This window comes from Bos grunniens, chromosome 29 (genome assembly GCF_055505025.1).
Source record: "Bos grunniens cultivar Pamir isolate PY7600 chromosome 29, Bosgru_T2T1.0, whole genome shotgun sequence".
NCBI classification, from domain to species: Eukaryota; Metazoa; Chordata; class Mammalia; order Artiodactyla; family Bovidae; genus Bos; species Bos grunniens.
Genome location: NC_141193.1, coordinates 4862335 through 4889230, shown reverse-complemented (window position 1 = coordinate 4889230; position 26896 = coordinate 4862335). Strand labels below are relative to the sequence as shown.

Sequence of the window (26896 nt, the reverse complement as noted above, 5' to 3'; positions counted from 1 at the left end):
GGCGCGAGCCTGGTGCGTCGACGCACCGGGTCCGGCCGGGAGCAGCGCCGCGCGCGGCAGCCGGACCTCCGCGGCTCTGGGCCCGGGCCGGACTGCGGCCATGGCCTCGACACCTGTGGAGAGCTTCGTGACCAAGCAGTTGGAACTGCTGGAGCTCGAGAGAGACGCGGAGGTCGAGGAGCGCAGGTACGGCCGCCGGCCCGGGCCTCTCGGGGTCGGCCCGGCGTCTCCCCCAGTGCCCCCTCCTCTCCCAGCTGAGACCCCACACATGAAGCCTCCGGGGGCTCGGCCTGACAAGCTTAGGGCCGGGATTTGCCCTCCTGACTGTGAAGGGGGCTTGGCCGCCTCCAGGGATGGAAGCCTCTTCACTCTCCGGGGCGCCCGTTCCGTTTTGGGGACCCCCTTGGAAGGGTCTTCTCCCCCTGAAGTGCCCCTCTGAACTTTGCCGCGGGGGCCCAGCCTGTCTCCCCACTTCCATCCCCATCGTGTTCTCCGCCCTCTTCCCTCCTCTTCCCCCCGTCAGTGCTTGCGCCTGTTCCGTGCCGGGCCTCGAATGGGACGGAGTGGTTGATAATGGGCCCCGGGCGACCGGTGTGAGCAGAAGGGGCCGGCGGGGGCGCGAACGGCCCGCTTCCAGCCTGACAGGTGCTGAGCTGTGTGTGCAGGCCGAATGCAGTGGAGGGGGTGAGGGAAGGACCGCCGACTCTGCGAAGCCTTAGCGGCGGATGGCTTCCTGGAGGCGGTGGTGCCTGAGCACAGCTTACAGAAGAATAGGGGTTAAAGAGTTTGTGGGAAGGAGTTTCCTGGAGGAGATGTGGGAAAGCAGCGCACCCCTGCAACCAGGACTGGAGCCCTGAAAACGTCGGGCTTTTACCCCTAAGGCTGAAACTGAGAGCTGACATTTATTGAGGCGTGTAAAAGCACTCCACAGGCATCAGTCGCTGTAAACCCCGCATCAACTCTGGGAAATTGGTTACTACGGTAACCGATTCTCATCTTGGGTCTAAGGAGGCTGGAATGGAGAAGTTAAGTCGCTTGCCCCAGGTAACACAGGGTGAGCCAGGATTTGAGGTCACGCGGGCTGATGTTTGTACTCAACTACTGTGCTGCCTAAGTGGAGAGGATTTGATTTAGAAGTTTTTGATTATGATGATTGAGAGTGGGGACTCCTGTTGTCCTCAGTGGAATCCGGGCTCCATCATTTATGGCTGGGTGACTTTGCAGCCTTAGTCATCTTGTCTGTAAAATGAGATCATCCTTACAGCAAACCAGTGAGGTGGGGATGCAGTGATCTAAAAGTCAAGGGCTCAGCACTGACCGGAGTACAGAGTAAGCACCCGTGGAAAGATGCACAGGGGTCCGATTGAAAAGGACCTGGGGAAGAAGCTTGTATCATAGTTTTATGTGTGTGTGTGTGTGTGTGTGTGTGTGTGTGTGTGTGTGAGTGTGACAAGCTGCACGTGGGATCTTAATTCCCCAACTGGGGGTTGAACTTCTGCCTCCTGAATTGGAAGCACAGTCTTCACTGCTGAATGGCCAGAGGAGTCCCTCTTATTTTATATTCTTGGGCAGAGGATGGCCCTCGGCAGTGAGGGTGCAGGAGTGGATTCTGGGTACAAATGGGGGTGCCTGGTGGGACAGTGACTCACAGGGCCCAGGAGAGAAGGCAAAGGTGAGTGGGGGCACCGCGAGGAGGGCATGGGCGGCTGTAGGAGGAACAGGTTTGAGAGGAGGCAGGTTTGGAGTTTCCTGTGCATAGACTTGGGAGAAGGCAATGGCATCCCACTCCAGTACTCTTGCCTGGAAAATCCCATGGATGGAGGAGCCTGGTGGGCTGCAGTCCATGGGGTCGCTAAGAGTCAGACACGACTGAACGACTTCACTTTCACTTTTCACTTTCCTGCATTGGAGAAGGAAATGGCAACCCACTCCAGTGTTCTTGCCTGGAGAATCCCATGGATGGGGGAGCCTGGTGGGCTGCCGTCTGTGGGGTCGCACAGAGTCGGACACGACTGAAGTGACACAGCAGCAGCAGCAGCAGCAGTGCATAGACTTCCTCTGTTCCTCCTGCACGTTTGGAAGTAAAAACTGGTAAAATACAAATACTGAAGTCTCAACATTGGGTGTTTCCCAGATCCTGGCAGGAAAATGTCTCTCTGAAGGAACTCCAGAGCCGAGGCGTCTGTTTGCTGAAGCTGCAGGTATCCAGCCAGCGGACCGGGCTGTACGGACGGCTGCTCATTACCCTCGAGCCCAGGAGATGCGTATCTGCAGCTGTGCTTCCTAGTAACAGCTTTACTTCCGGTGTGTACCTTGTTGACAAGGGTGTGTGTTGAATATTGCAGTCTTCAGATGTGGGTTGTAAAGATCTAGTCACATAGGACCAGCTAGGGAATAAAGCATTGCAGTGGAGAACTCTCCAGCAGTTATGAGGCTTTCTGGTGGTTTAGATCGGCACTGTCCAGACCAGCAGACACCAGCTGAACAGCTGAAATATGGCTGGTGATTCCTGCCCATGTAAAATGCACAAGAGATTTTGAAGATTTAGTGCTGTAAAAAAAAGAGAGTGATTTCTATGACTACCAATCGTGTTTGGAAATGAAAATATTTTTCACATATCGGATTAAGTAAGCTACTGTTAAAATTGCCTGTTTCTTTTTGGTTGTTAATGTGGCTTCCCAGGTGACTCCGTGGTAAAGAACCAGCCTGCCAATGCAGGAGGCATGGGTTCGATCCCTAGGTTGGGAAGATTCCCTGGAGAAGAAAATGGCAGCCCACTCTAGTATTCTTTTCTGAGAAATCCCATGAACAGAGGAGCCTGGCAGGCTACAGTCCATGGTGTCACAAATAGTCGGACATGACTGAGTACACACACACAACAACACACAAACATAGCCGTGAGAAGATGTAAGGTTACCTGTGACTCTCGCTTCTTGTTTTTTTTTTTCCCCATAATATCACAGTATATGTATTTCTTTGTTTAAATTTTATTTTTAATTGGAGGGTAATCACTTTCTAATGTTGTGTTGCTTCTGCCATGCATCAGCATGGATCAGCCGTAGGTAGACATACGTCCCCTCCCTCCTGAACCTCCCGCCGCCTCCCTCCCCGTAGCCCTGGACCAGACGGCTCGTTGTCCATAGCTGTGTAGTCCCAGACCTTCCTTGTACTAAGGATACTTTGGCTAAACTTGTGGCAGCTGTGTTGGAAAGAAGGGGCAGTTTGAAGAAGCTTCTTAACCTCACACCTGGGACTCTCGTTTTCAGTCAGACCTGGAAACGGAGACGGCAGCACTGCCAAGCACTGCACTTTTCTGGAAAAGTCTCTCAGCCCTGATTTGGTGATGACAGGGTTTGTTGGTTTCATATTTTGACTTTCTGGCCTCTTGCCCCCCGCTTGTTGGAATCCTGGCTGCATTTGGAGACAGATGGGAGGAGGGGAAGCTGATGGTCGGAGTCAGATCTTACACAGTGTGTTGCTGAGGGGCCAGGAGTCAAGTCATCTGTCCTCTAAAGACAGTTGAGCTTTCGGCCTTACCATCAGGATTAAGTGGGCAGGACCGAATGTCCCTGCTGGGCGTTTGTAAACTCTGCAAACCAAAGGGAAAATGTATTATGTTCAGTTAAGAAGTGCTGTGGAGGGCAGGACCTTCGAGGTTGATGAGTAACTGATACACAGAAAGTTGGAGGAGGGTGGTCCTTTAGGTGGAAAAGCACAGGTCTGAAATCTGATGTGTTGCTACAGCTCCCGATCAGACATAGGTCAGGTTGGATGTTAGGTTTCCATCTTCTGCGGAGCAGTTTTAAGGCTCTGTAGCTTAGAGATGTGAACTCTGCAATGTGGGGCCCACCAGGGCGGCTGGTGGGGAAGGCGCAGTGGGGTTGGAGCCCCAGCACTCAGCCCACGGAGACTCCCCCACCCCATGCACAGAACCAGACCTTGCGCCCAGGCAGGGGACTGCTGCCACCTCCTCTGTCTTTAGAAGTCGGGAGGGAGACAGGACAGATTCAAGGTACAGATGAAACCCGTTTCCTAGAAGGAAAATAGGTCTGGACTGAAATCACGCCTGGTGCCTGGTTGATGTGTGGTGTGGACTCTGACTCAGGATAAAGGGGGTGTGAGTACGTGGGGGCTCTGGCTGAATCTCCACATGGACTCTGGTTTGGGCAGAACTGTTGGTGTTCACGGGACAGAGTGCTGAGCCTGGCGGGCTTGGGCAGGAAGGGGCGCATGGGCTGCAGTCACTGGAAGGTGGCCCTGGGCTCAGAGGGGTCTCCTGGGCCCAGCTCCTCTCTGTGTCTTGGCTTCGCCCTCTTCTGGGTTGGCTCCTTCTCAGGCCCCATGGGGTAGCATCTGCAGCCTGTCCGTCTTCTCTGGTTTCTGGTCTAGCGGGGAAGGGTGAGGGCCTCCTTCCAGCTTGCCCGGGCAAAAGTCTCAGGCTCCGATTGGCCCCAGGCTTATCCCCGAGGGGCATGTGAAGCCCTGATTCCCTTGAGTATGGGTTGAGTGCCCCGTGCCCCTCAGACTCGCCTGGTGGAGGCTGAGTCACCAGAGCTGTCATAGGGGCGGGAGGCCCAGCTGAGTGGACAGCACCCCCTTCCCTCCTTCAGCAGTGTTCCCTTTCCACCTGGAGTGCTCTCCCCCAGGTGAGCTCCTGTGGCCACTCTGCTCGGGGCCTGCCCTGCTTACCTGTCTCCCCGCAGAGCGGCCCGTCCCACATGCCCTGCAGTGACCCCGTGCTCACTCTGCCCGTCTTCTCACTGAAGCCCTTGGCGCCGACCCCGCCAGGTGGTTCTGTTTGCTTCCCTCCTCCCAAAGTGAGGGCAGGGACTGTGATTTATTCCTGATACAGACCAGCGCCCAGAACAGTGCCAGGCGCAGAGGAAGACTTTAAATATCTTACTGACTCTCATGTTTGTGTTAAACAGTTCATTTCGTGCAAGTGAATTTAATTATGTAATGTGAGTTAGAAGTATTTTTTTTTTGCTGCCACCAACTTCATTTCTAATGAAAGTAACAGTTACAGTAGTTGAAATGTGCTGGCGTTTGTTGAATGAAGTAATTCTTGTTTAACTTTGTTCAGCGTTTACGTAACTGGTCTTTGCTCCTGCAGGTGACATCGTGGGTCTGTATGACGAAAGCGGTCAGCTGGCCACTGGGATCCTGACCCGCATCACCCAGAAAGCGGTCACCGTGGCCTTTGATGAGTCCCACGATTCCCAGCTGAGTTTGGACCAAGAGCATTCCTACAGATTGTTGAAGCTTGCCAACGACGTGACTTACAAGCGACTGAAAAAGTAAGCGTACGTAACTGGAAATCACACGTACTGCTGCTGCTGCTAAGTCGCTTCAGTCGTGTCTGACTGTGCAACCCCATAGACGGCAGCCCACCAGGCTCCCCCGCCCCTGGGACTCTCCAGGCAGGAATACTGGAGTGGGTTGCCATTGCCTTCTCCGGAAATCACACGTAACATTTTCCCTAAACATATCTCATTCCTGCTGGAGAAGACGGCAAGCACCTGGGGTCTGGGGTTGGTTGCATGCCCCTTGAGGGAGATGGCGGGCTTCCCTGGTGGCTCAGACGGTAAAGAATCTGCCTGCAGTGTAGGAGGCCTGGGTTCGATCCCTGAGTTGGGAAGATCCCCTGGAGGAGGAAATGGCAACTCACTCCAGTATTTTTGCCTGGAGAATGAATCTCCATGGACAGAGAAGCCTGGTGGGCTCCAGTCCATGTGGTCATAATGAGCTGGACATGACTGAGCAGCTGAGCACACAGCACTGCGGGAGATGGTGGGCAGTGGCGGCGGTGTTGCAGGGGCCCCAGGCGCCGTGTTAGTCCTGTTTGTCTCTAAGCTCCTCATTTTCCCCGTCCCTTGGCAGAGCTCTGATTTCCCTAAAGAAGCATCATGCTGGCCCTGCGTCCTCACTCATAGAGGTCCTCTTCGGCGCATCGGACCCCAGTCCTCCCAGCGAGACACGTAAGAGCTCTTGATTTTCCTTTCCTGATTGAAGTCACTATGGGTACTGTTGTGACCGGTGTGACCGTGACCAGTGCGATCTTGGGCGATTTTAACAAGAGTTTGCAAATGCACGGGGAGAAGTCTAATTTAGTGTCTTTTTATAAATTTCTTTGTGTCACTTTCTTGAACAAGTCAGTTGCCTGCACACAGTGTCAAAGAAGTGGCTCATTCTGTTGTTTTTTTAAATAATGCTGTTTCTAATGTATCTGAGTATTTCATTTTGAAGGGGGAGGATATTTCTTCTGTGTCAGCGACCTGAAGAGAACAGAGGATGGCTGATCATATTGGGTTGGCCCAAAGATTCGTTTGGGTTTTTCCATAAGGTGTTACTCATTGACTATGCTAAAGCCTTTGGCTATGTGGATCACAACAAGCTGTGTAATAAAAATTCCCACTCTTAAAGAGATGGGAATACCAGACTGCCTTACCTGCCCCCTGAGAAACCTGTATGCAGGACAAGAAGCCATAGTTAGAACTGGACATAGAGCAATGGACTGGTTCAAATTTGGAAAAGGAGTACATCAAGGCTGTATATTGTCACCTTGCTTATTTGACTTATATGCACAGTACATGATGCGAAATGCTGGACTAGGTGAATCACAAGCTAAAATCAAGACTGCTGGGAGAAATACCAAGAACCTCAGATATGCAGATGATACCACTTTAACGGCAAAAAAGTAAAGAGGAACTATAGTGCTTCTTGGTGAAGGTGAAAGAGGAGAGTGAAAAAGCTGGTTTAAAATCGAGCATTCAAAAAATGAAGATCATGTCATCCAGTCCCATCACTTCATGGCAAATAGATGGGGAAACAATGGAAACAGTGACAGACTTTTTTTGGCGGGGGCTCCAAAATCACTGCAGATGGTGACTGCAGCCACAAAATTTTAAAAGACTCTTGCTCCTTGGACGAAAAGCTATGTCACACCTAGACAGTGTTTTATAAAGCAGAGACATCACGCTGCCAACAAGGGTCCATCTAGTCAAACCTGTGGTTTTCCAGTAGTCACATGTGGATGTGAGAGCTGGACCACAAAGAAGACTGAGTGTCAAAGAGCTGATGCTTTCAAGCTGTGGTGTGGAGGAGACCCCTGAGAGCCCCTGGACTGCAAGGAGGTCAACCAGTCAGTCCTAAAGGAAGTCAGCCGTGAATATTCACTGGAAGCGCTGATGCTGAGGCTGAAGCTCCAGTACTTTGGCCACCTGATGCAAAGGTCCGACTCATTGGAAAAGATCGTGATGCTTGGAAAAATTGAGGGCAAAATGAGAACGGGGCAACAGAGGATAGGATGGTTGGATGGCATCATCGACTCAATGGACATGAGTTTGAGGAAACTCAGGAGATCGTGGAGCACAGAGGGGCCTGGTGTGCTGCAGTCCATGGTGTTGTAAGGAGTCGGACACAACTTAGCAAGTGAACAACAGCGACAGCAACATACGGTGTTACGGAAAACGTAACATCCACAGTCTCTACCGAGGCGTCCACTACAGAGATGCCACACTGACGCCATGGGCGCAGGGTGCTACCCCGACAGACTGGACTGAAACACCCTTGCATCGGAGCCTCTGAGCCAGAGCGCCTGCATGTGCCTGCTCCCCTGGATGCCGGCTACGACCTGGGCACCTCTGTTCCCTGAGACGGCAGCGATGGTGCTAGTTTCCACTACACCTGTAGGGTGTGAACAAACCTTTTGGCCAACCCAGTGCTTTATGCCTGATAGCAGTTTTTTATGGTTTGAAGAATCTCAGTCCTCTATACATCTGATTATTTTTTCTGTGTCTTTCAAATTGAGGACAGCTTATATCTGATTGTAAGTGTGACATGTGTTAGTCACAGAACATTTGGAAATAAAGTAGCGTATAAACAAGAGGGGGGAAATCACCAAAACACGTGTCACGTAGAGTAGCCTCACTGACGGGCGTGTGTATTCAGATAGCTGTTTTTCCACATCCATGTAGATTGGGTGTTTCTTTCACTTACACACACACACACACACACCCCCCCTACACCCACTGTTCTCACGCTGGTCTGTGCACTCTTTCATCCCCTTCAGTGTCTGGGAAAACCTCATTTTGAGAGGGGTTTGTTACCTCGTCAAGCAGCTGCCCTTCACTGAACAGTTCTCCAGATGTTGGACTTGCGGTTTATGCAACATCTCTTCAGGGGTTCTAATGCAAGGGCCACCCCACGCCCTCCTCCTGTCACACTTGGGCTGATACCCTGGCGGTGTTGTCTGTAAGCTCAGGGCTGCTTCCTATGAGGTTGGTCAAAAAAGTTGTTCAGGTTTTTCTGTAACATCTTATGAACTTTTTGGCCAGCCTAATACTTTCTCAAATTCTGAAAGCACATTTAAATGAGATTTTGTTTCTGGGCTTCCCTGGTGGCTCAGTGGTGAAGAATCTGCCTGCCAGTGCAGGAGATCTGGGTTCGATCCCTGGGTTGGGAAGGTCCCCTGGAGAAGGGAATGGCAACCCACTCCAGTATTGTTGCCTGGAGAATTCCATGGACAGAAGAGCATGGAGGGCTACAGTCCATGGGGTCGTAAAAGAGTGGGACACGACTTAGCAAGCAAACAACAAGAGCCATACATACACAATTAGAGCCTGTCAGTTTTCTCAAAGAAGATTTTATTTCTGCCGGCCAGGTAGTGAGAGGCTGCTCTGAGCTGGGAAGGCAGTGAGCACTGTCCTTGCTGTGTTTACAGCTGCACGCCTGCCCTGGTTGTACCCGGCGTCCAGGGGAGCAGGGGCGCGGTGTGGCGGGCCAGGACGCACGCAGGAGCTCTGGCTGCCAGGTTCCCATGCTGCCTGCAAGTGTTTCAGGCTTGCCCATCAGCCCCCTGTGCCCGCGTGGTCAGCCAGCACCGTCATCTCCGCAGTGGGCGGTGTGGGCTGGAGGCTGTGGACTCGGGGCTGGACACAGCGGCACTGGCTCTGAGCACAGAGCTTACGAAGCAGATTGTCGGTCTCGCTTATGGAAGATTCAGATTAGAAATACCATCCTGGATCTGCTAGTGATTCTTTTTCATTGTTTGCTTTTGTTTTATGGGCGCGTAAAAAGGAGCACTAGGGTGGGAACAGATATGTTCTAAGAGACATTTACTTCCCAGGAATCTGTTTTTCTGGAGCGTGAGTTGGCCGCCTTTGTCAGTAAAGGGACAGGTGGTGAACACTGCAGGCTGTGCGCGCCGGAGCAGCGGCGGGCGGCCGGGGACGGTCCCCCAGGAGCCTGCACACAGGCCTGTGGATTCCTGTCCAGGGGAAGACTTCTGAAAACCACGCAGGTTGACTTTGTGTTGCCTGCTGACCCAGGGGAGGGCCAGCTCTCTCCCTGTCACATGACATCCTGTATTTCCATCAGGGTGGGGTTGAGGGAACGGCACTGGGTCACGGGGGGCCGGAGCCTCACTGTCGCTTGTCCCGCAGCCCCGCTGACCTTCTGCAACCCCGCCCTGGACGCCTCCCAGCAGGAAGCGGTCCTGTTCGCGCTGTCCCAGAAGGAACTCGCCATCATCCATGGGCCCCCGGGCACTGGGAAGACCACCACCGTGGTGGAGATCATCCTTCAAGCTGTGAAACGGGGCTCAAAGGTGGGCGTGGGCACCGCGTCCCCACAGACACCTGTCACTAGGGTCTGCCGCGCTCGCAGGCCCCTGAAGGGCCCCAGCCAGGTTCCAGGACTCGGGTAGGAACGTTCCCAGGCGTTTACTGACTGACCACTAGGCTGCGCCCCTGTTGGTGTCTGACAGCGCTGGGGGTGTGGGCTTGTCCTCTGGGCTGTGGGTCTGGACTGGGGAGGCCTGGGGCACTGTCCGCTGGGCCACAGTCCAGGAGCCACCCGCTCAGCACCCGTGCTGTGTGCTCAGGCCCCTGCTGGGCATGCAGGTGACCCGGCCGGTCTGTGCCCTTCAGGAGAAGGCCCTGCGGCCAGTCACGGGAGACAGACCTTTTTTGGTTAATTCAAGAGTCCCGTTAGTTGTGCAGATGGCCGGTTCCCGGTTCCTGAGATGTGGGATGCGATGGTGTGTGTTACCATGCACTTAGGTTGTTAACGGTTGAGAGAGGCTCTTTTACCCTCAACACGAGTTATCATGGATTCTGAGCACGTGAAGCGCTTGCTACCTTGCTGGGTCATAAATATTGGATAAGGATAAGAACTGGAGCAGTAACAGTCAAGATCTGTAGGTCGATGTTCCCTGGGTCCTTCTTATGAACCAGGCACCCGTCTAAGCCTTTGCAGCATTTGCTCCTTCAGTCCTCAGAGAGACGGGTGTCCTGGCCCTGACTGACCATCCCAGGACACTTTGAGGCCTTTCCTTCTGGTTGCCGGTCAGCCTCTCTGGTCTTCGGTAGCCCCGTAGGTTCTTTCGACCTCAGGTCTAGAACCCAGATGTCGTGTCCGTGTGTGGTGGCGTGTCCGTCAGGTCATCTGCACCAGTCCTCACAGCCGGATGTTTGCCCCGTAACGTCACCAGCTGTACACGTTCCACCCTTCTCTCTTTAACCTTAGGACTTCCCACTTGTTGTAATGTAAACTTAGGTGATTTCATTTAGAAAGAAACCCCCAAGCCGAGCTCGAGCTGTGCCCCCCAGGTTCTGTGCTGTGCACCCTCTAACGTCGCTGTGGACAACTTGGTGGAGCGGCTGGCCCAGTGGAAGCAGAGGATTCTCCGCCTCGGCCACCCAGCCCGCCTCCTGGACTCCATCCAGCAGCACTCGCTGGACGCAGTCTTAGCGCGCAGCGACAGCGCCCGGATCGTGGCCGACATCAGGAGGGACATCGACCAGGCCTGGGTGAGTAGCTCTCGGCTGTGTCTGCTCCTCGTGTGGCTCTCTGATCTGCGGTCTTTGCCAGGAGTGAGTAGCATCCTCCTGGGTTTCTCTGGCCTTCGCTGAGTCACAGACCAGCCTGAAACATTGGGCCTGCCCGTATCTGCTGCAGGCCTGTGCTCAGCACCAAATGGGGACTCACTGTCTTCAGGGTGGTTTCATGAAGAGGCGAGCAGTTGTTGTGCAGGAAACATTGCTCTTAAGGGCTCCTTGTGTCTGGCATGTTGGCTGGATAATAATGGCAAGGAAAAAAAAAAAAGCAAGCCCAAAGTAAAACTCAGAAAATATGCATCCTCCCTAATTTTTCAGTCCATTAATATAAAACACACTGTAGGGGCTTCCCGGCTGGTGTGGTGGTTAGGAACCCACCTGCCAGAGCAGGGGTCCGGGAAGGCCCCATGTGCTGCGGAGCGACAAGCCCGTGTGCACCGCAGCTGTTGGCCCTGTGCGCTTGAGCCCAGAGCTGAGCTCTTGAGCTCCCCATCCCCGCTGGTGCAATGGTTAGGAACTCACCTGCCAGAGCAGGGATCCGGGAAGACCCCACGTGCTGCGGAGCGACAAGCCCGTGTGCACCGCAGCTGTTGACCCTGTGTGCTCGAGCCCGGAGCTGAGCTCTTGAGCTCCCCAGCGGGAGAAGCCACCACGATGAAAAGCCCACGCACAGCAACGAAGACCCAGCTTAGCCAGAAAGAAAAAGCAAAAAAGTGGAATGTAATCCTTGTGAGAAAGAACTTGGTAGCTGATAGGTCAGTGGGTCGCACGTCCGCCCTGTGTTTGCTCACCGCCAGCCCACCGCCTTGTGTCCAGGCCTCACAGGGCTGGCGTGGAGACTCGGCCTTCTCCGAGGCCCACAGGGTAGTGGGGACTCCGGGGGCAGACAGGGCACTCGCAGGGTCACTCAGGGTTAAAGACGCTGGAGGACAGCACTGATGTGATCCATGCCACCACGCATGTGGATGGCTTCATTTTCTTGTTCCTGATTATTTTAATTTTTTGGCTGAGCTGCAGGTCATGTGGGATCTTAGTTCCCCAACCAGGGATCAAACCCGTGCCCCCTGCACTGGGAGCGAGCACAGTCTTACCCACTGGACAGCCGTGGAAGGCCCTCTTGGTCCTTTTTAAATCTGTGCTTTTAGGTTCTCTTCTCTGTAAGGTAGGCGTCCCTCTTGTCACTCCTCCCGAAATCCTTTCCAAGTAGAAACCACGAATAAGGAAGGGGTTATGTGTCTTTTGAGTGTGGAAGTAAGTCAAGGTCTAGGTGAACATTTAGGGGCTGAAGCAAATATTTTCCTCTCCTGACGAGTGTGGAAAACTGAGAGGAGCTCCGCCTCCCTCTGTGTAGACCACCGAAACCCAGTCCTGCAGCAGCGGGCGCCGTTTCTTCCCCGGGAGCACTGCTGATGACTGCGGGGCGGGGCTGGCTCCCCTGGGCTGAGTTTACTGTTCTCTGGGGCCCCACGCTCTCCCCCCGGCCTCTCCCCCCGGCCTCTCCCCGCACAGCTGACAGTGGCTTTGAGGGCCCTGAGGCCAGTCAGGACGTCACCTACGTGGATCTGTTGCTCTTTGAAGAAAGACTTTAAAAAAACATATAATGTATTTCTTTGGCTGTGCTGGGTCTTCGTTGAGGCACAGGATCTTTAGTTGTGGCGCGTGGACCCTAGCTCCCTCACCAGGGATCGAACCCAGGCCTGCTGTGCTGGGCACACAGAGCCCTAGCCCCTGGAGCACTAGGCAAGGCCCGAGACTTTGGACTTTTTATCACCTTTGAAGGACCTTAGGGAAGTGCACCAATTGATGATAAATAAAAGTGCTTTGTGAATTAAAAGGAGCTAAAAAAAGCAAAGTTGAGTCAGAATTACTATCTTTCCTTTTCTTTGTAGGCGAAAAACAGAAAGACCCAGGATAAGAGAGAGAAGAGTAATTTTCGAGATGAAATCAAGCTGCTGAGGAAGGAGCTGAAGGACAGGGAGGAGGCAGCCATGCTGGAGAGCCTGGCGGCGGCCAATGTGGTCCTCGCCACAAACACGGGTGAGGGGCCCTGCGTCCACTGCCCCGCCCGCCTCGGCGCCCCGCGGAGGTGGGGAGTGTGCCCGCTTCCTCCGCTTTCTGAGAGCGTTTCATAGAGGTGTCTAAAATCTGGTAGAATGCACCAGTGGAGCCCCCTGGGTCTGGAGTTTTTTTCTCAGGAGGTTTTTAATTGCAAATTCAGTTTCCTTAATTGTCGTAGAATATTCAGGGTGTCTCTTCTCAAAAGAGCTTGTGTCTTTCAAGGAGTTTGTCTGTTTAATCTAAGTCTTTCAATTCCCAGGCATAAAATTGTTCATAATAACCCCTTATCATTTAAAAAAATATCTGTAGCATTTGTGACAATGTTACCTCTTTCACTTCTGAGATTGGTAACTTGCATCCTATTTTTTTTCCTCTGATCTTCTGGCAAGAGGGATATTAATTTTAGCGATCTCACAGCACCAGCTTTTGGTGTCGGCAGCTCTCTCTGTTGTTTTCCTGTTTTCTGTTGCACTGATCTCCGTACTGGTTCATGTGATTTCTCTCTGTCTGCTCGCCTGGGTTTAATTTGCTCTTCAGTCTCTCTTTTCTTCACGTGGAAGGGGAGGGCTTTGGTTTGTATTGATTTGAGACCATCATCTCTGTGCTGTAGGCATTTAGTGTTATGAGTGTTTCCCCGTGCACTATTTCCATGGCATCCCGTAACTTCTAACGTGCGTGTTTGCATTTTCATTCATTGTGAAATACCGTCTCATTTCCCTTTTCTTTTTTGACCCACGGTTATTTAGAATTGTGTCATTCTCTTTCCATATATTTGGGGATTTTCCAGATGTCTTCCTGTGGTTGATTTCTCATTTAATTCCATGTGGGCAGACGATATACTGTGTACAACTTGGATCATTTCATCGAGATTTGTTTCATGGTCCAGAACATGGTCTTTGTGAGTGTTCAGTACACATTTGAAAGGAAAGCGTTCCCTGGTTTTGTTGAAGTTTCCTGTCAGCATCCTTACTGACTTCCTGTCTTCTCATCCTGTCACTTGCCGAGAGAGGGGTGTTGAAATCAGCTGTAATCGTACGTCTGTTTCCTCTTGGAGTTCTGTCAGTGTTCACCCCGTGTCCTCCGTAGCTCTCTTATTAGGGGTTTGAATGTTATGTTCTCTTTATTAATTAACCAATTTATCATTCTGAAACGACCTTCGTTATCCCTAGTATGTTCTCTTTTTTGAAACATTATTATTTAGTCGTTCAGTTGCGTCCGACTCTTTGCGACCCCATGGACTGTAGCCCGCCAGGCTTCTCTGTCCATGGGATTCTCCAGGCAAGTATACTGGAGCGGGTTGCCATGCCCTCCTCCAGGGGATCTTCCCAACCTAGGGATTGAACTCTTGTCTCTTGTCTCTTTTGCGCTGCAGTGGATCCTTTACCCCTGAGCCCCCTGGGAAGCCTTCTGACGTCTGCTTTGGTATAAAAACAGCCAGTCCAGCTGGAGACCATGTTCAGCGGCTTTAGGCCTTTCTGACGTGGCCACTTGATTCTTAAAAGCCAGTGAGTAAGAGAGTGTTCTGGCAAGCTGGGTTACAGTCTTTGGTAACATCACCATGACATGAACCCCCCATCACCTTGGCCGTATTCTGTTGGCTGGAAGCAAGGCCCGGGTCTGACCCAGACTTCTGGGAAGGGGCTACGCGGGGTGTGACTGCTAGGAGGCCAGGATTGGGATTGGGTGGGCGGCCCTGAGGGTCTGTCTGCTGCAGCCTCTCAGGAGCAGAGCCCAGCTTCTGATTTACTCTGTAATCCTTGCTTTGTCCGGTTGTCTTTCAGATCAGACAGGACGAAAACAGCATTGCACTAACACCGTCACGCTGTCTATTATACTTCCCCGCGTCGTTGCCTTTACTGCTACCTTTTGCTTCTTCTGTAAATTTGCGTTCCTCTCTAGCATCCTTCATGTCACCCTGAAGGACTCTCTTTAGTGTTTCTCGAAGGACAGGTCTCAGCTTTCTTTACCTGGGCGTACTTTTTCTCTCCTCTGTTTTCGAGGGACGGTCCTGTTGGAGACAGAGTTCTCGGCTGACCGAGGTGTACGAACGTGCCGCCCCTACGCTCTGCCTCCGCGGTTTCTCATGAGACGGCGGCGGCGTCAGTGTCTGAGGATCCGCTGTACGTGATGGAGCCCCGATTTCTCTGTCTTCCGGCAGCTTGACTGACGAGTCTGCCTGTGGCTCCCTCTGGGTAACCACTCGGAGTTTGTTGAGTCCTCTAGGTCTGTGTGCTGTTTTTTCATCAGATTCGCGAAGCTTCCAAATTCCATTATTTTTCCAGTACTCTTTTGGCCCCTTTCTCTCTCCTTTCCTTCTCGGGCTCCTGGGATGTGCTCGCTGGTGCCCTTGATGGTGTCCTGTGGGTCTCCGAGGTGCTGGGCATTGCCCTTCGTTATTTTTTTGTTCTGTTTCTCTGACTGAATAATTCCACTGGCTTGAGTTCAAGTTTGTTGGTTGCTCTGCCTGTTCAAATCTGCTGTTTAGCTCTTCCGGTGAATTTCAGTTATCATAGTTTTCAACTGCAGAGTGTGGTTTTTTTTAATGGCTTAAATCATTTATTTTTTTCTTTTTATTTTATAGCAGAGTATAACTGATTTATAATGTTATGAGTTTGGGGCTTTATTTTAAAGATAATTTCTGTTCCTTTATTGATAGTCTTGGTGGGACATCATTCTCAGACAGCCCTTTATCTCGTTAGACGGGGCTTCCTTCTTCTCTTTGTACACATTTAAAGTAGCTGATGTTAAAGTGTGTGTTTGGCAAGTCCGCCATCTGGGCCTCCTCACGAATGGTTCTGTTGATAGCTTTTCATCTGTGAGTGGCCGTACTTCGTTTCCTTGTCTGTCTTGTAACTTTTTGTTGGAGACTGACCGTTGTAAATGGTACTGTGTGGGATGCTGGAGGTCAGGTCATCTTCCCTTCCCCGGTTTGTTTCTTCTCCTTGTGGTCATTGTCTGTCCAGTGATTTTCCTGAGCGGCTCCTTGTCCTGGGCGCCCCTGCAGCCCTGCTCCCTTAGCTCATGGGCAGGTGATGGTTGGACGGAGGCCCTCCAAGTCCTGGGACCGCTGAACCGCTCTGTGTCCAGGAAGGAGGAACTGGGTGTGATGGTTTTGTGTCCTTGGGCACATGGTGATTTTCGCCCAGCAGTTAATTGTTCCGTGTGTCCAGGAAAGTACCTAAAAAGAGAATTAACTAAGTTCCAAATTCAGAAAATGACACAGAAGTAGTATTTACAATCAAGGCAGCCTTCTTTGGGGTCCCAGCCCCAGAAGGGAGATTGACTTTGGTGAGCGAAGTGTTGGGGTGGCCCATGGCTGGGGCTCACCACTTCACACCTAGACACAGGGGCTGGAGCCCCAAGCCCTGGAACACCCTGCTGCCCCTCATCCCAAGAGGCAAACGCACTGTGCAAGCCTTAACGCGCAGCCAGACTGTGAGCCGGTGGCTTGTTGGGTCTCTTCCGGGGTGACCGCCGCTGTCAGCGCCTCTGTGAAGGCTCACGGCTCCGGTTTCCACCAGGCGCCTCTGCGGATGGCCCGCTAAAGCTGCTGCCCGACAGCCACTTTGACATGGTGGTCATCGACGAGTGTGCCCAGGCCCTGGAAGCCAGCTGCTGGATCCCCCTGCTGAAGGCCCGGAAGTGCATCCTGGCCGGAGACCACAAGCAGCTGCCTCCCACCATCGTCTCCCACAAGTGAGACCCCTCCGCCCCTCACCCGCCACCCCCTTGTGTGTCCCTCCAAGTCCAGCTCAGAAGCCCAGGCTCACCCAGAGGCCCTGGACCAGTGGGGAAGCCCGGCCCATGGACTGAGTTAAGATTGTGGGGGGCAGGTGGCTCCCTCAGCATCTGAGCCCCACTTAGGGGAGGGAAACCCCGGGGTCATTTTGATTGAAGGTGTAGTTTCAGTTACCCCCACACAGAGGAAGTAGGCTCTCACGATGTGTGACTCACAGACCCCAGAGGTGGCGGGGGTGGTGAGCGGGGGTGGGCGGCTGGCTGGCCCGGGTCAGCAGCGGGCAGGGCTGGAGGGCAGGTGGCAGACCTGTCACCTACAAGTATAAGGTAGTGGGGCGGAGGTCACTAGCCTTTCCCCGGCTTTGGTCTCTATGGGGATCGTGGAAGGGGCCCCGGGTGAAGCAGAGCAGGAGCTGATGGTGGGAACTCTGAGCTCAGGGCCTTCTCTGGACGCGCGGACGCTGGTGTGAGCCGGCGGTCACGCTGTGACACCCCCGGGGCTGCGGCTCCAAGAACACAGCTGTTGCTCACCGCCAGGTGTGCCATCCACCGCGCGTGCCCATGCTGCTCCTTCAGACCACAGCTTGGTCAGACCTGAGCCCCGTGAGGGTGGGCCTCCTGCAGTGTGCTCAGGCCCCGCCTGTTGCGTGGATGTCCCCTAATGCGGCAGGTGGAGGTGTGAGACTTGGGTGTGCGAGCAAGGCTGTCGGTGGAGCCGGCAAGAGGGGAGCGGGGACCCCAACGCTGAGAGGTGTGCAGGTCAGGGTCCCACAGGGAAAGGGCGTCCAGCCGCCAGGGGCTTCAGAGTGAGGATCTAGAGGGGACTTCGGGCTGGATAAAGCGGGGATGGGAGTGTGCTTTGGGAGCCAGATGTCCGGGTAGGGGTGGGCATGGATGCTGTCCAGGAGGAGGGCTCGGGGGCCTGGGCTCAGTGGCTGGTTCCTGAGGAGGCCTGAGGGGCCTGCGGAGCAGCCCTCTGTGTGGACCGTGTGCCCTTGGGGAGGCGCACGGAACTGTGTCTGGGGGGAAGTCGGGTGATTTGGGGGACGTGTGGGCTGGGTCGTGCTGTGTGTTTCTGGGTTTGCAGTTGGGACTGGGGTCCCTTCACCCTTCACGCCCACGGCTCTGCTGTTGGTAGACGCCTGTACTGAACAGTGGTAACCCAGGGAGGTTAGGAGGGAGTGCGGGGCTGAAGTAGGGCCGGGCACCATCCCTCGGTGGGCCGAGGGCGGCTCTGTGCCGGGCGGCCTGGCTGGGTCCCAGCTCCGTGGCTCACTGGTGGACGTGGGCACTTCCGGGGGGCCGTTCCCTTAGTTCTGGGAGGGAAGTGGGCTGAGGTTTGAGGGCTGCCTCCCGCCCGGTCCCTGGTTCAGGCTGCCCTCGGGACTCGGGCCCCTTTGAGGGCTGCCTCCCGCCTGGCCCCTGGTTCAGGCTGCCTCGGGACTCGGGCCCCCTCGCTGCTGTCCCCGGGCAGGGCCGCGCTGGCGGGGCTGTCGCTCAGCCTGATGGAGCGCCTGGCGGAGCGGCACGGAGCCGGGGCGCTGCGGATGCTGACGGTGCAGTACCGCATGCACCAGGCCATCGCGCGCTGGGCCTCGGAGGCCCTGTACCACGGGCAGCTCACCGCCCACCCTTCCGTGGCCGGGCACCTCCTGAGGTGAGTGACTCCGCTGTACCCCGCCCTCTGTCCCCTGAGCCGCATTCTGTAAAGATGTGGGTATGGAGGTCGCCTCTGAGACTGGATTTCTGGCCAGAGCACTGGGTCAGGCTCCTCCAGGATGAGGTCCTCCGATCACAATGACTGTGCTCCCCTCCCCCTGCTGTCTGCTGTGGGGTCAGGGCTGGGGAGGGGCGGGAAGGGCAGCAGGGCCCTGCCTGTCGCTGGGGCCTCCCGTGTTCAGTGTCGGCCTGTGTGCAGGGACCTCCCGGGCGTGGCGGCCACCGAGGAGACGGGCGTGCCCCTGCTGCTGGTGGACACGGCTGGCTGTGGGCTGCTGGAGTTGGAGGAGGACGACGAGCAGTCCAAAGGAAACCCCGGTGAGCAGGCTGGCCCGGGCCCCTCTCAGCGGTCTGCATCAGAGAGGAGCCGCGTGAGGGCAGGGCTGGGGGGTCCTGAGCCAGGCGCCCTGGGCGGTGGGGCACTGTGGGTGTGCTTGACAGGCGGGCAGCCCCAGGTCAAGGCAGAGGGGGCCGAGGCAGCGAGGGGCCCCCCTTGGGGCAGCCAGCTGGATGGGGCGCACACCTGCTCCTCACTGAGAAAGGAGGCCCGTCCGCGGGGGCCCTGGGCCTTGTGTGTGGGGTCCCGCGTCCCCTCCCAGGAGGCCACCGCAGGCCGAGCGTGAGGGCCGCCTGTCGTCACAGCTGGAAAAGCGCTTAGGAAACCAGAGCTGGTGACGGGCGTCCGTGGAGCGCCCCTTGTGCTGAAGGGCCGCCTGTCTCCCCCCAGGTGAAGTGCGCCTCGTCAGCCTGCACGTCCAGGCGCTGGTGGACGCGGGCGTCCGGGCCGCCGACATCGCCGTCATCACGCCGTACAACCTGCAGGTGTGTGTCAGGGTGACTCCCCACCGGAGGGGCCGGCGGAGAGGGTGGTTGACGGGCTCTGGTGGCCGAGAGCTGCAGGGTGCAACTGACCTCGTCACGACTGCATCCAGGGCTCAGATGGCCTCAGCAAGAGCTCCGTCTGTCTGCCCCTGGCGGTGCCTTCCCCACCCCGTCCCGGGCTCTCACTGGCTCCCTGTGTCAGCTAACTGCTGGGCCTGCCCGCGGGGCCAGGCAGCCTCAGGCTGGCCTCCGTCCACGTGCTCCTGGGGTGGCCTGTCTCACGGTGTCCCCACGGGAGCCTTGGCTTAGAGTCTCCAGTCCGGCTCAGGTTGGCCCACACCTGAGCTGGTGGCTGTGGCCAGTTGCCAGGTTCTTGCCCCCTCCTGAGTCAGCTCTCTGGCTCGTGGAACACCGCAGGGCTGGGTGTCTCCGGAGGCTTCCCGGGGAAGGTCGGGGGCGCCGCCTGGTGAAGGGTGCGGTGGGCAGCAGACGCCCTAGACATCGCCTCCCTTCTCTTCGGCTTTTTTCCCATCTCCCCTCTCAGGGCCTGTGTGCTCATAAGGCAAAGCCTGTCTCATTTGGTAGGAAGAACTATGCTTCCCAGATCGTGAGGTCTGTGTATGAGATGCTGTCCCGGTTCAGAGGTGCACGCCTGGGGGTGTCTGAGCCCAAGCCGTGGTGGCGTGAGCGTCCGTGCTGGGGTGTGGGTCACCCCTGCCACGTTTGTGTGCTGCTTTGTCGTTCATGCACACACCCGTGGGAAGCGAGGTGCTCAGAAGCCGTCACCCCGAGGCTGCTGCGGGGCCCCTGGGCTGAGCGGCTGTGCGGGGTCAGGCCTCCGCTGGGTTAAAGGGCAGCGTGTGGGGCCGCCCCGACATGAGCTGTGGTGCGAAGCCTTGCTCGGTGTTGCAGGTGGACCTGCTCAGACAGAGCCTCGCACACAGGCTCCCGGAGCTTGAGATAAGGTCCGTCGATGGCTTCCAGGGCCGGGAGAAGGAGGCTGTGATCCTGTCCTTCGTCAGATCCAACAGGAAAGGTGCGGGGCTGGGGCTTCCACGTAGTCCAGTGGTTAGGACCCGGCGTTTCTGCTGTCCAGGGTCTGGGTTTTATCCCTGGTCGGGGAACTAGGATCTCACGAGCCTCTCGAAGTGGTTGTGGAGGTGGCCCCCGAGAGCCCAGAGCTCACCTCCTGGCCCCACGGCCAGTATAGCCTCAGGGCCTGGTTTCTGCAGCCAGGGCTGATGGATATTCCATCGAGTAAGAAGCTTTTTCCCAGAAACAGTTGTTAGTGAATGGGCTCTGTCAGGTCGAAAACAGACAAGGAGGGGTAAAGTGAAGCCAGGAGGAGCGCACCGCAAGGTCCCTCGCGTGTTGGCTGGGGCCCCAGGCTGTGTCCTGGGTCTGGGCTCCAGCAGAGGACTCTGTACTGACTTGGGGACGAGCAGCAGGCGTCACTGCCAGAGCCCCAGGCAGGACTAGAGAACTGTCCTAGACAGCAGCCGGGGGAGCCTGTGGACGGGACCCACGGCTGTGGGGCGGACGGAGCGTGGGCGGTCCTCTGGGGGAGGGCAGCGGACGGGGGAGCCTGCCTTCCTGTCCCTTAGTCTCTGCTGTCCGTGCACCCGGGCTGGTGTTCAGGTGAAGTGGGCTTCCTCGCCGAGGACCGGCGCATCAACGTGGCGGTCACCCGCGCGCGGCGGCACGTGGCCGTGGTCTGTGACTCCCGCACCGTCAGCAACCACGCCTTCCTGAAGACCCTGGTGGGCTACCTCACGGAGCACGGCGAGGTGCGCACGGCCTTTGAGTATCTTGACGACATCGTCCCCGAGAACTACTCCCACGAGGGTGCCCAGGCAGGCGGAAAACCCCGGGGCTCTGCCGCGACAGCCAGGAGGGCCCCCGGGGGGACCGGGCCGGGCCGGAAGAAGCCGAGCGGGGCGCCCTTGGGCTCCTCTGAGCCGCAGCCTCAGCCCAGCCTCAATGGAGGCGGCGGCTGGGAGGGTGCCGGGAGCAGAGACGGCGCAGACAGCTTCAGGGCCGCGATTGTGGAGTTGGTGGAGAGTGAGAAGACGCAGCTGGAGTTCCCTGCCTCCCTGAACCCGCACGACAGGCTGCGGGTCCACCAGATCGCGGAGGAGTTCGGGCTGAGGCACGACAGCACCGGGAAGGGGAGGGAACGCTTCATCACGGTGAGCAAGAGGCCCCCGCCCACCCCCGAGGCGCCGCCCACCCCCGCGGGGCCCGATGGCAGAGCCCCTCTGCGTCCGGAGACCCCCAGCTGCAAGCAGCCGGAGCCCCCTGTCAGGGACTCGAGCGGCCGGGACCAGCCGGACCTGAAGGCGCTGCACCTGGAGAGACTGCAGAGGGCGGGGGCCCAGCAGGAGCAGCGGGCCAGGGAGGGGCCCCGAGCCCCGGGCCCTGCGCCCCGCAAGTTACCAGAAAAGAAGAAGAAGAAAGATGCGAGAGGTAAGTTGGCTCGTGGGAGCACAGGCGTGGCGTCCCCTCCACTGGGAGGGTGAGGCCCACCTGCCACCATGAAGAAGCAAGGCGCCTCCCGCGGGGCCCCTGCCTGGGTCCTGGATCTTGAACCCTAAGCCCCCGGGGACCACACTGGCCTCAGCGGCCTCTGTCCTCAGGGCCTAGTATAGGGTCCGGTCGGGCCACCGGAGCTCCTCCTGCAGGGAGAGGGCCAGAGGAGCAGCCGCGGCTGGCAGGGCCCGGGCGCACAGAGGGTCACGGCGACCTGCACGGCCGCGACACTCCTTCCACGAGCTCTGGGGTCCCCGGCAGGGCCGTGTGCTCCTGCGTCACGCTCTGTGCCACGCTGGCCTCCGCCGGGCACCCGGGGTCAGTTTGCTCCGCCCGCCACCCACCCCGACGCAGTGTCACGCTGAAGCTGAGAGTCCAGGGCACGGCCTGGCTTTTTTGCATGAGCCTTGTCACAGCCACGTCCCTCCAGGCAAGGCTGTGGGGTTGGTCCTCTTCCCCGGGCCCCTGAGCCCTGGGAAGCACAGCCCAGACCCCGCCTCAGGCCTGTCTGCGCTGGCTCCTGTCGTGAGCGGCCCCTGTGTGCGGTCTCTGTGCTGGGGGACAGGAGACGCTGTCCCCCACCCCCCACGGGAGCGGACACCCGACTCCTGCCTCCACCACGCTCAGAACACGTGACTGCACGGGCGTGGCCGCAGGATGGTCCTCCTTTGGGGGTGGGGTGTGGGTGGTGACCATGTGAGAATGGTGCCCTGCGGAGTCGGCGCCCACACCAGGGGAGCTGGAGCCGCCGGGTGCTTCTTCAAGCCGCCAGAATTAAAAACGCCGCTTAGGGATTATAGTCTCCTTCCCCCTTCTGAGCGTTTCCTTACAACTTTAAAGGATCCCACACAACTGTCTGGTTATAGGTGTTATGTTTCCTTACGCTGGGCCGTGAACGAATATGCTCTGTTTCCCTGGATGGCAGGGTTAGTCTGGGGATTTGAATTTACAGTCAGCAACGTAGAGGATATGCTCATATTTAAATGCTCTCTGGATTTGTGCGGGTGAGCTTTGAGGCACGCGCGCCCTGTCTGCCGGCCCCTTCCGGACGCTCCCAGCTGCACCATCCGCTGCGCTGTCCGGTGAGGGCCATGGGCTCGTGAGGGACCTGCTCCGTCAGCGTCTGCTCACGCGCGGCAGCCCTGAGGGCAGGGGTCGGGCCAGGCTGCTCGACGGGCAGACATGGGCCCTGTGGGGAGTTGGCATCCGACTTCCTTGTCCTCGCCTGCTGGGGTGACTGACGCCTGTCTCCCCACAGGACCCGCGGCCATAGAACTGCCCGCTGAGGAGGACTTTGATGCCCTGGTCTTGGCTGCCATCAAGGCGGACAACACCTGCGGCTTCGCCAAGTGCACGGCCAGCGTCGTGACCCTGGGCCAGCTCTGCTTGCACTGCGGCCGCCGCTACTGCCTCAGCCACCACCTGCCCGAGGTCCGCGGCCCTGGGGGAGAGTGGCGGGCTTCGTCTCCAGATCCTGGGCTGGTGGGCTCCGGGCAAACCATGGGCCTGTGTGTGTGTGTCGTGCGCATACAGACTGGGCCTGTGCGTGTGTGAGTGACCCCTAAGTGGACCCTGCCCTGCCGGGGAGGCACGGTACCCCGCCCCGCACTGCCGTCTGCTTGGTGGAGGGTCTGTGCTGAGCCCAAGGCAGGGGGCAGGAAGCATTTGGGGCTCTAGCCACCAGCCCTGCCAGGGCATGGACCCTTCCTGCCCCCCGACCCCACACTGGGAGCCCGTGGGTGAGAGTCAGCATGTGGAAAGAGCAGGGAGCCCCTCCGAGGGCGATGCTGGGGCTTCGTGGCCCCCGAGTGCTGTGTGGGTGGAACTGGGGCCTCGTCTGTCCCCACTCCTGGCCCAGCACTGCCTGTTGTGTCCCCCCAGGTCCATGGTTGTGGGGAGAGGGCTCGCGCCCACGCTCGGCAGAGGATCAGCCGGGAAGGGGTCCTCTACCCCGGCAGTGGGACCAAGGACAGGTCCCTGGACCCCGCCAAGCGGGCCCAGCTGCAGAGGAGGCTGGACAAGAAGCTGGACGAACTGACCGGCCAGAGGCGGAGCAAGAGGAAGGAGAAGGGCAAGTGAGGCGGGCGCCCTGCCGCCCCCGTGGCCTCTGGGACCAGCGGGACCTGCAGTGCCTTTCCCTTCCTGGTGGCGGCTCTACGCGGTTGCGTGGCAGCCAGACCCACATCGGCCCCCGGCCGCGGGGTGAAGTGCCTGCCAAGGACCCAGCGATGAGCTTCTCTGACGACTCGGGACAAGGCGGAGAGGCTGGGGGATCCCAGCCCAGGCCGCTTTTCAGGGCTGCTGTTGGGGGTGGGAGCCCTCGTGCGCTCCCCACCCCCACCCCTGAGGGCCTCCTGCAAGCCCGCCGTCCACGGAGCGTTGTGGGCTGCCGCTGCCGGGTCGTGCACTCCCCTGGACTGGGGCCTGGGCCTGTGACCCTGTGAAGGTGACAGACGGCCTCACGGCCCAGGGTGGCAGCTCCCCGCCCTTCAGGTCAGACAGGACAGAGGACGTCTCAGAGCCAGTGCTTCTCCCAGATGTCCCCACTCGCGGCTCGGCCCGCAGCTGGTCTGTGACCTCACTGGGGCCGGTTCCTGTCTCTCTTCCCTGGGGGCCGCAGTGACCCCACCCTGACCCCAACCAACGCGACTCTGGCCGTTCTGGTGCCCTGGAGGTCGGAGGTCATGTCCGGGTGTGGTTTGGGGAGGCTCCCTGCCATGCCACCCATCCGTGTCACTGTCTGCAGTGGTGGTCTCAGGGAAGAGCCGCCTAGAGCCCCGGCCTAGCCAAGCCTGCAGACCCGAAGCCCCCGGAGGGATGCTCCAGGGTCCCTTCTTGAAGAGAACCTCAGATGGATGTTTTATTTTATGCTCAGAGCTTTATTTGTTTCAAAGGAATATAAATTATTTAAACATTAAGTGAAAACATGCACACAGCCACAGTACGTTTCGTGATGCGGTTCTTCTATTTTCACTCTGGCCTGGTTTAGAGGGGTTTGCACCCCTTTCCCAAGGTGGCTGAGAGCCCGCTGAGCACACAGGGCCTCGGGAGGAGGGGGGACACTTGCCCCGGGCACAGCTGACGCAGGAGAAAGCATTCCTGCTCTGCTGGACATTTCTATCAACCAGGAGGGAAGTTTCAGATTGGCACATGTAGGGGTGTAACCTGGACAGGGACACACGGGGCCCAGCTTGGAGGAAAGAGGTTGGTGGGGAGGAGGGCGGTCTCTCTGGAGCTGCGCCTCTGGGAAGAGAGGCCCGGCCAGCTTGGGGGATGCTGCCCTTGGTTCATCTCCTTCCCCATCACTGACTGCCTCACCACCATGGACCACGCCTCCCCGCCGCCCCTCATCCCCACCTGGGGGCCTGGGAGCGGCTGGTGATTAGGTGTCTGTTCTGACTTCCATCACCCTAGGAAGCCCAGTTTTTCTCTTTTTGTGCCGTCGGGCCCTGGAGGCCGCTTACCCAGCACCTCCATGGATCCTGACCTCCCCCCAGACCCACAGGTTTGTCTGCCCTGCTTCTGACAGTGCTGGCCCTGCCCCCGGCCTGGCGGCCCTCTCTGTGCCACCTCCTGTGGGGATGTGCCCCCTGCCCATGCCAGTGCCTCCAAGCACACGGCGCCTCCCCCTCCCCATTCCATAGATATCTACCTGCACATGTTCCCTCCAGCTCCCCTTCTGTGGATGCCCACCTGCACATGGCCCCCCCCTTCCGTGGATGCCCACCTGCACACGGCCCCTCCACCTCCCCTTCCATGGATGCACACGGCCCCTTCCCCTCCCCCTTCTGTGAATGCCTTCCTTACTTGCTCTCATCTGGTGGCTTTAGGACTGAACTGTCCGGGAAGAGGAAGGAGGGTCTCCAGGAGCCACACAGTCTGAGGATGATCCAGGTCAGCACAGAGAGTGCCGTTGAGTGCAGAGCCACCATTTCCGCTGCTCGAGCGCCCTGGCTGCTGGGAAATTTGGACAGGGCGACCCGGTCACGAGGCGTGTGCGTCAGAAGCATCCTTTTGTGGTTGCTGAGGGCCCCGTGGCAGCTCTCTCCTCCCAAAGGGTGCTAATCCCTGCCTCTGTGTTAATAAGCCCTGATCCTCTTGCCACAGGGAGGCTCTGGGTCCTCCGCCGGATCAGAGAACACATCTGAATGGCCACAGCAGGGCCAGGTTTGGCGACGGGTTAGAATTCAAGCAGGATCCACCAGGATCTGCCCCCTGGGTCCACACACAGGCGCTAAAAGATGCTGGCTCTTCCACTGGGGGTGACCTGCAGCCACCCTTCCTGCCACCTTGAGGAAGCCCGTCTGCAGGAGAGAAGGAGGCGAACACAGAAGCAGAGTCAAACCAGGGTGTGGGAGTAACCGGCCCACGATGTCTGAACACCTGTATGCAGCCATACCTGATCCCCAACCCATTCTTCTCAGTGTCTCAGACTAATACATCCCCTTTTCTAGATGAGAAAATCTGCCCTGGGTTTCCATTCCTTGCAGCTAAAAGGATCTGCCCTGATCCAATTGTGCCCACGACTGTGTATCTTACTGGGCCTGTCCAGTCCTGGCACAGAGGTGGTGCCCAGTCAGGGCCCCTCCCCTCATTAGGGAAAGAGCAGGCCCCGTATCTTCATCTGTGTGCTCCCTCAGTGGGCCAGCCCACTAGGAAGAGCTCCAAGCAGAGGAGGAAGGCAGCCCTGTGTGGCAGGGGTGGTGGGAGCCCCGAGCTGTGAGCTCTGAGTGTGGATCCAGCTCTGTTTGACGTGGCTTCTGCACGTGGCTCCCCTTTGAGCCCATCTCCTCCTCCGTCACAGGGACCGGGGAATGGGCCACCTTGCCAGCTGTGCTGAGATGTCCACAGAGGGGCAGTGGGCAGTGTATTGGTGAGGTCTGGGCTGTGCTACTGGGCTCCATGGCAGGAACCCCCAGCCCCACATGGGGTCCTCATCTCTGCCACTGCCCTCCACTCAAGCCGGGTTTGATGCGTGGTTAAAATGTAGTGAGTTGAAACAGCACAGAAGGTTTCCATTTCTCATCCCAGAGAGATTTTGTTCAGAAAGTATTTGTAGCTTAAAAAATGTCGTGGAGTTCCCTGGTGGCTCAGATGGTAAAGAATCTGCCTGCAAAGCAGGGGACCTGGGTTTGACCCCTCAATCAGAATGATCCCCTGGAGAAGGAAATTGCAACCTACTCCAGTATTCT

The 26896-nt window shown here is 57.3% G+C and overlaps 1 protein-coding gene and 1 long non-coding RNA gene across 7 annotated transcripts; one reads left to right on the top strand and one right to left on the bottom strand.

The window, feature by feature from the left end:
• Positions 1-17: 17 nt before the first annotated feature.
• On the top strand, positions 18-24648 carry IGHMBP2 (immunoglobulin mu DNA binding protein 2). Of its 5 annotated transcripts, none has more exons than XR_015158003.1 (15): positions 18-186; positions 2135-2304; positions 5114-5297; positions 5881-5978; positions 9444-9607; positions 10611-10811; positions 12728-12875; positions 16418-16592; positions 18109-18291; positions 18553-18671; positions 19081-19175; positions 20088-20211; positions 20814-22786; positions 22963-23135; positions 23586-24648. XR_015158003.1 is itself a non-coding variant. In XM_086385227.1 (15 exons), the coding sequence occupies exons 1-15, from the start codon at positions 101-103 to the stop codon at positions 23781-23783; spliced, it is 2946 nt and encodes a 981-aa protein (XP_086241353.1). In that variant the 5' UTR covers positions 18-100; the 3' UTR covers positions 23784-24648. The 5 variants fall into 5 exon arrangements, 4 of the variants coding, with proteins under 4 accessions (XP_086241353.1, XP_086241352.1, XP_086241355.1 ...); XM_086385227.1 differs by having other exon boundaries at positions 20814-21641; XM_086385226.1 differs by lacking the exon at positions 22963-23135 and having other exon boundaries at positions 20814-21641.
• On the bottom strand, positions 13615-25656 carry LOC147341746 (uncharacterized). 2 transcript variants are annotated; one of them, XR_015158004.1, is made up of 2 exons: positions 25512-25656; positions 13615-16074 (listed from the first exon to the last, which is right to left on the bottom strand). It is a non-coding gene; the product is annotated as an uncharacterized LOC147341746 (long non-coding RNA). The 2 variants fall into 2 exon arrangements; XR_015158005.1 differs by lacking the exon at positions 13615-16074 and adding an exon at positions 24651-24821 and having other exon boundaries at positions 25512-25634.
• Between the last annotated feature and the right edge of the window lie 1240 nt (positions 25657-26896).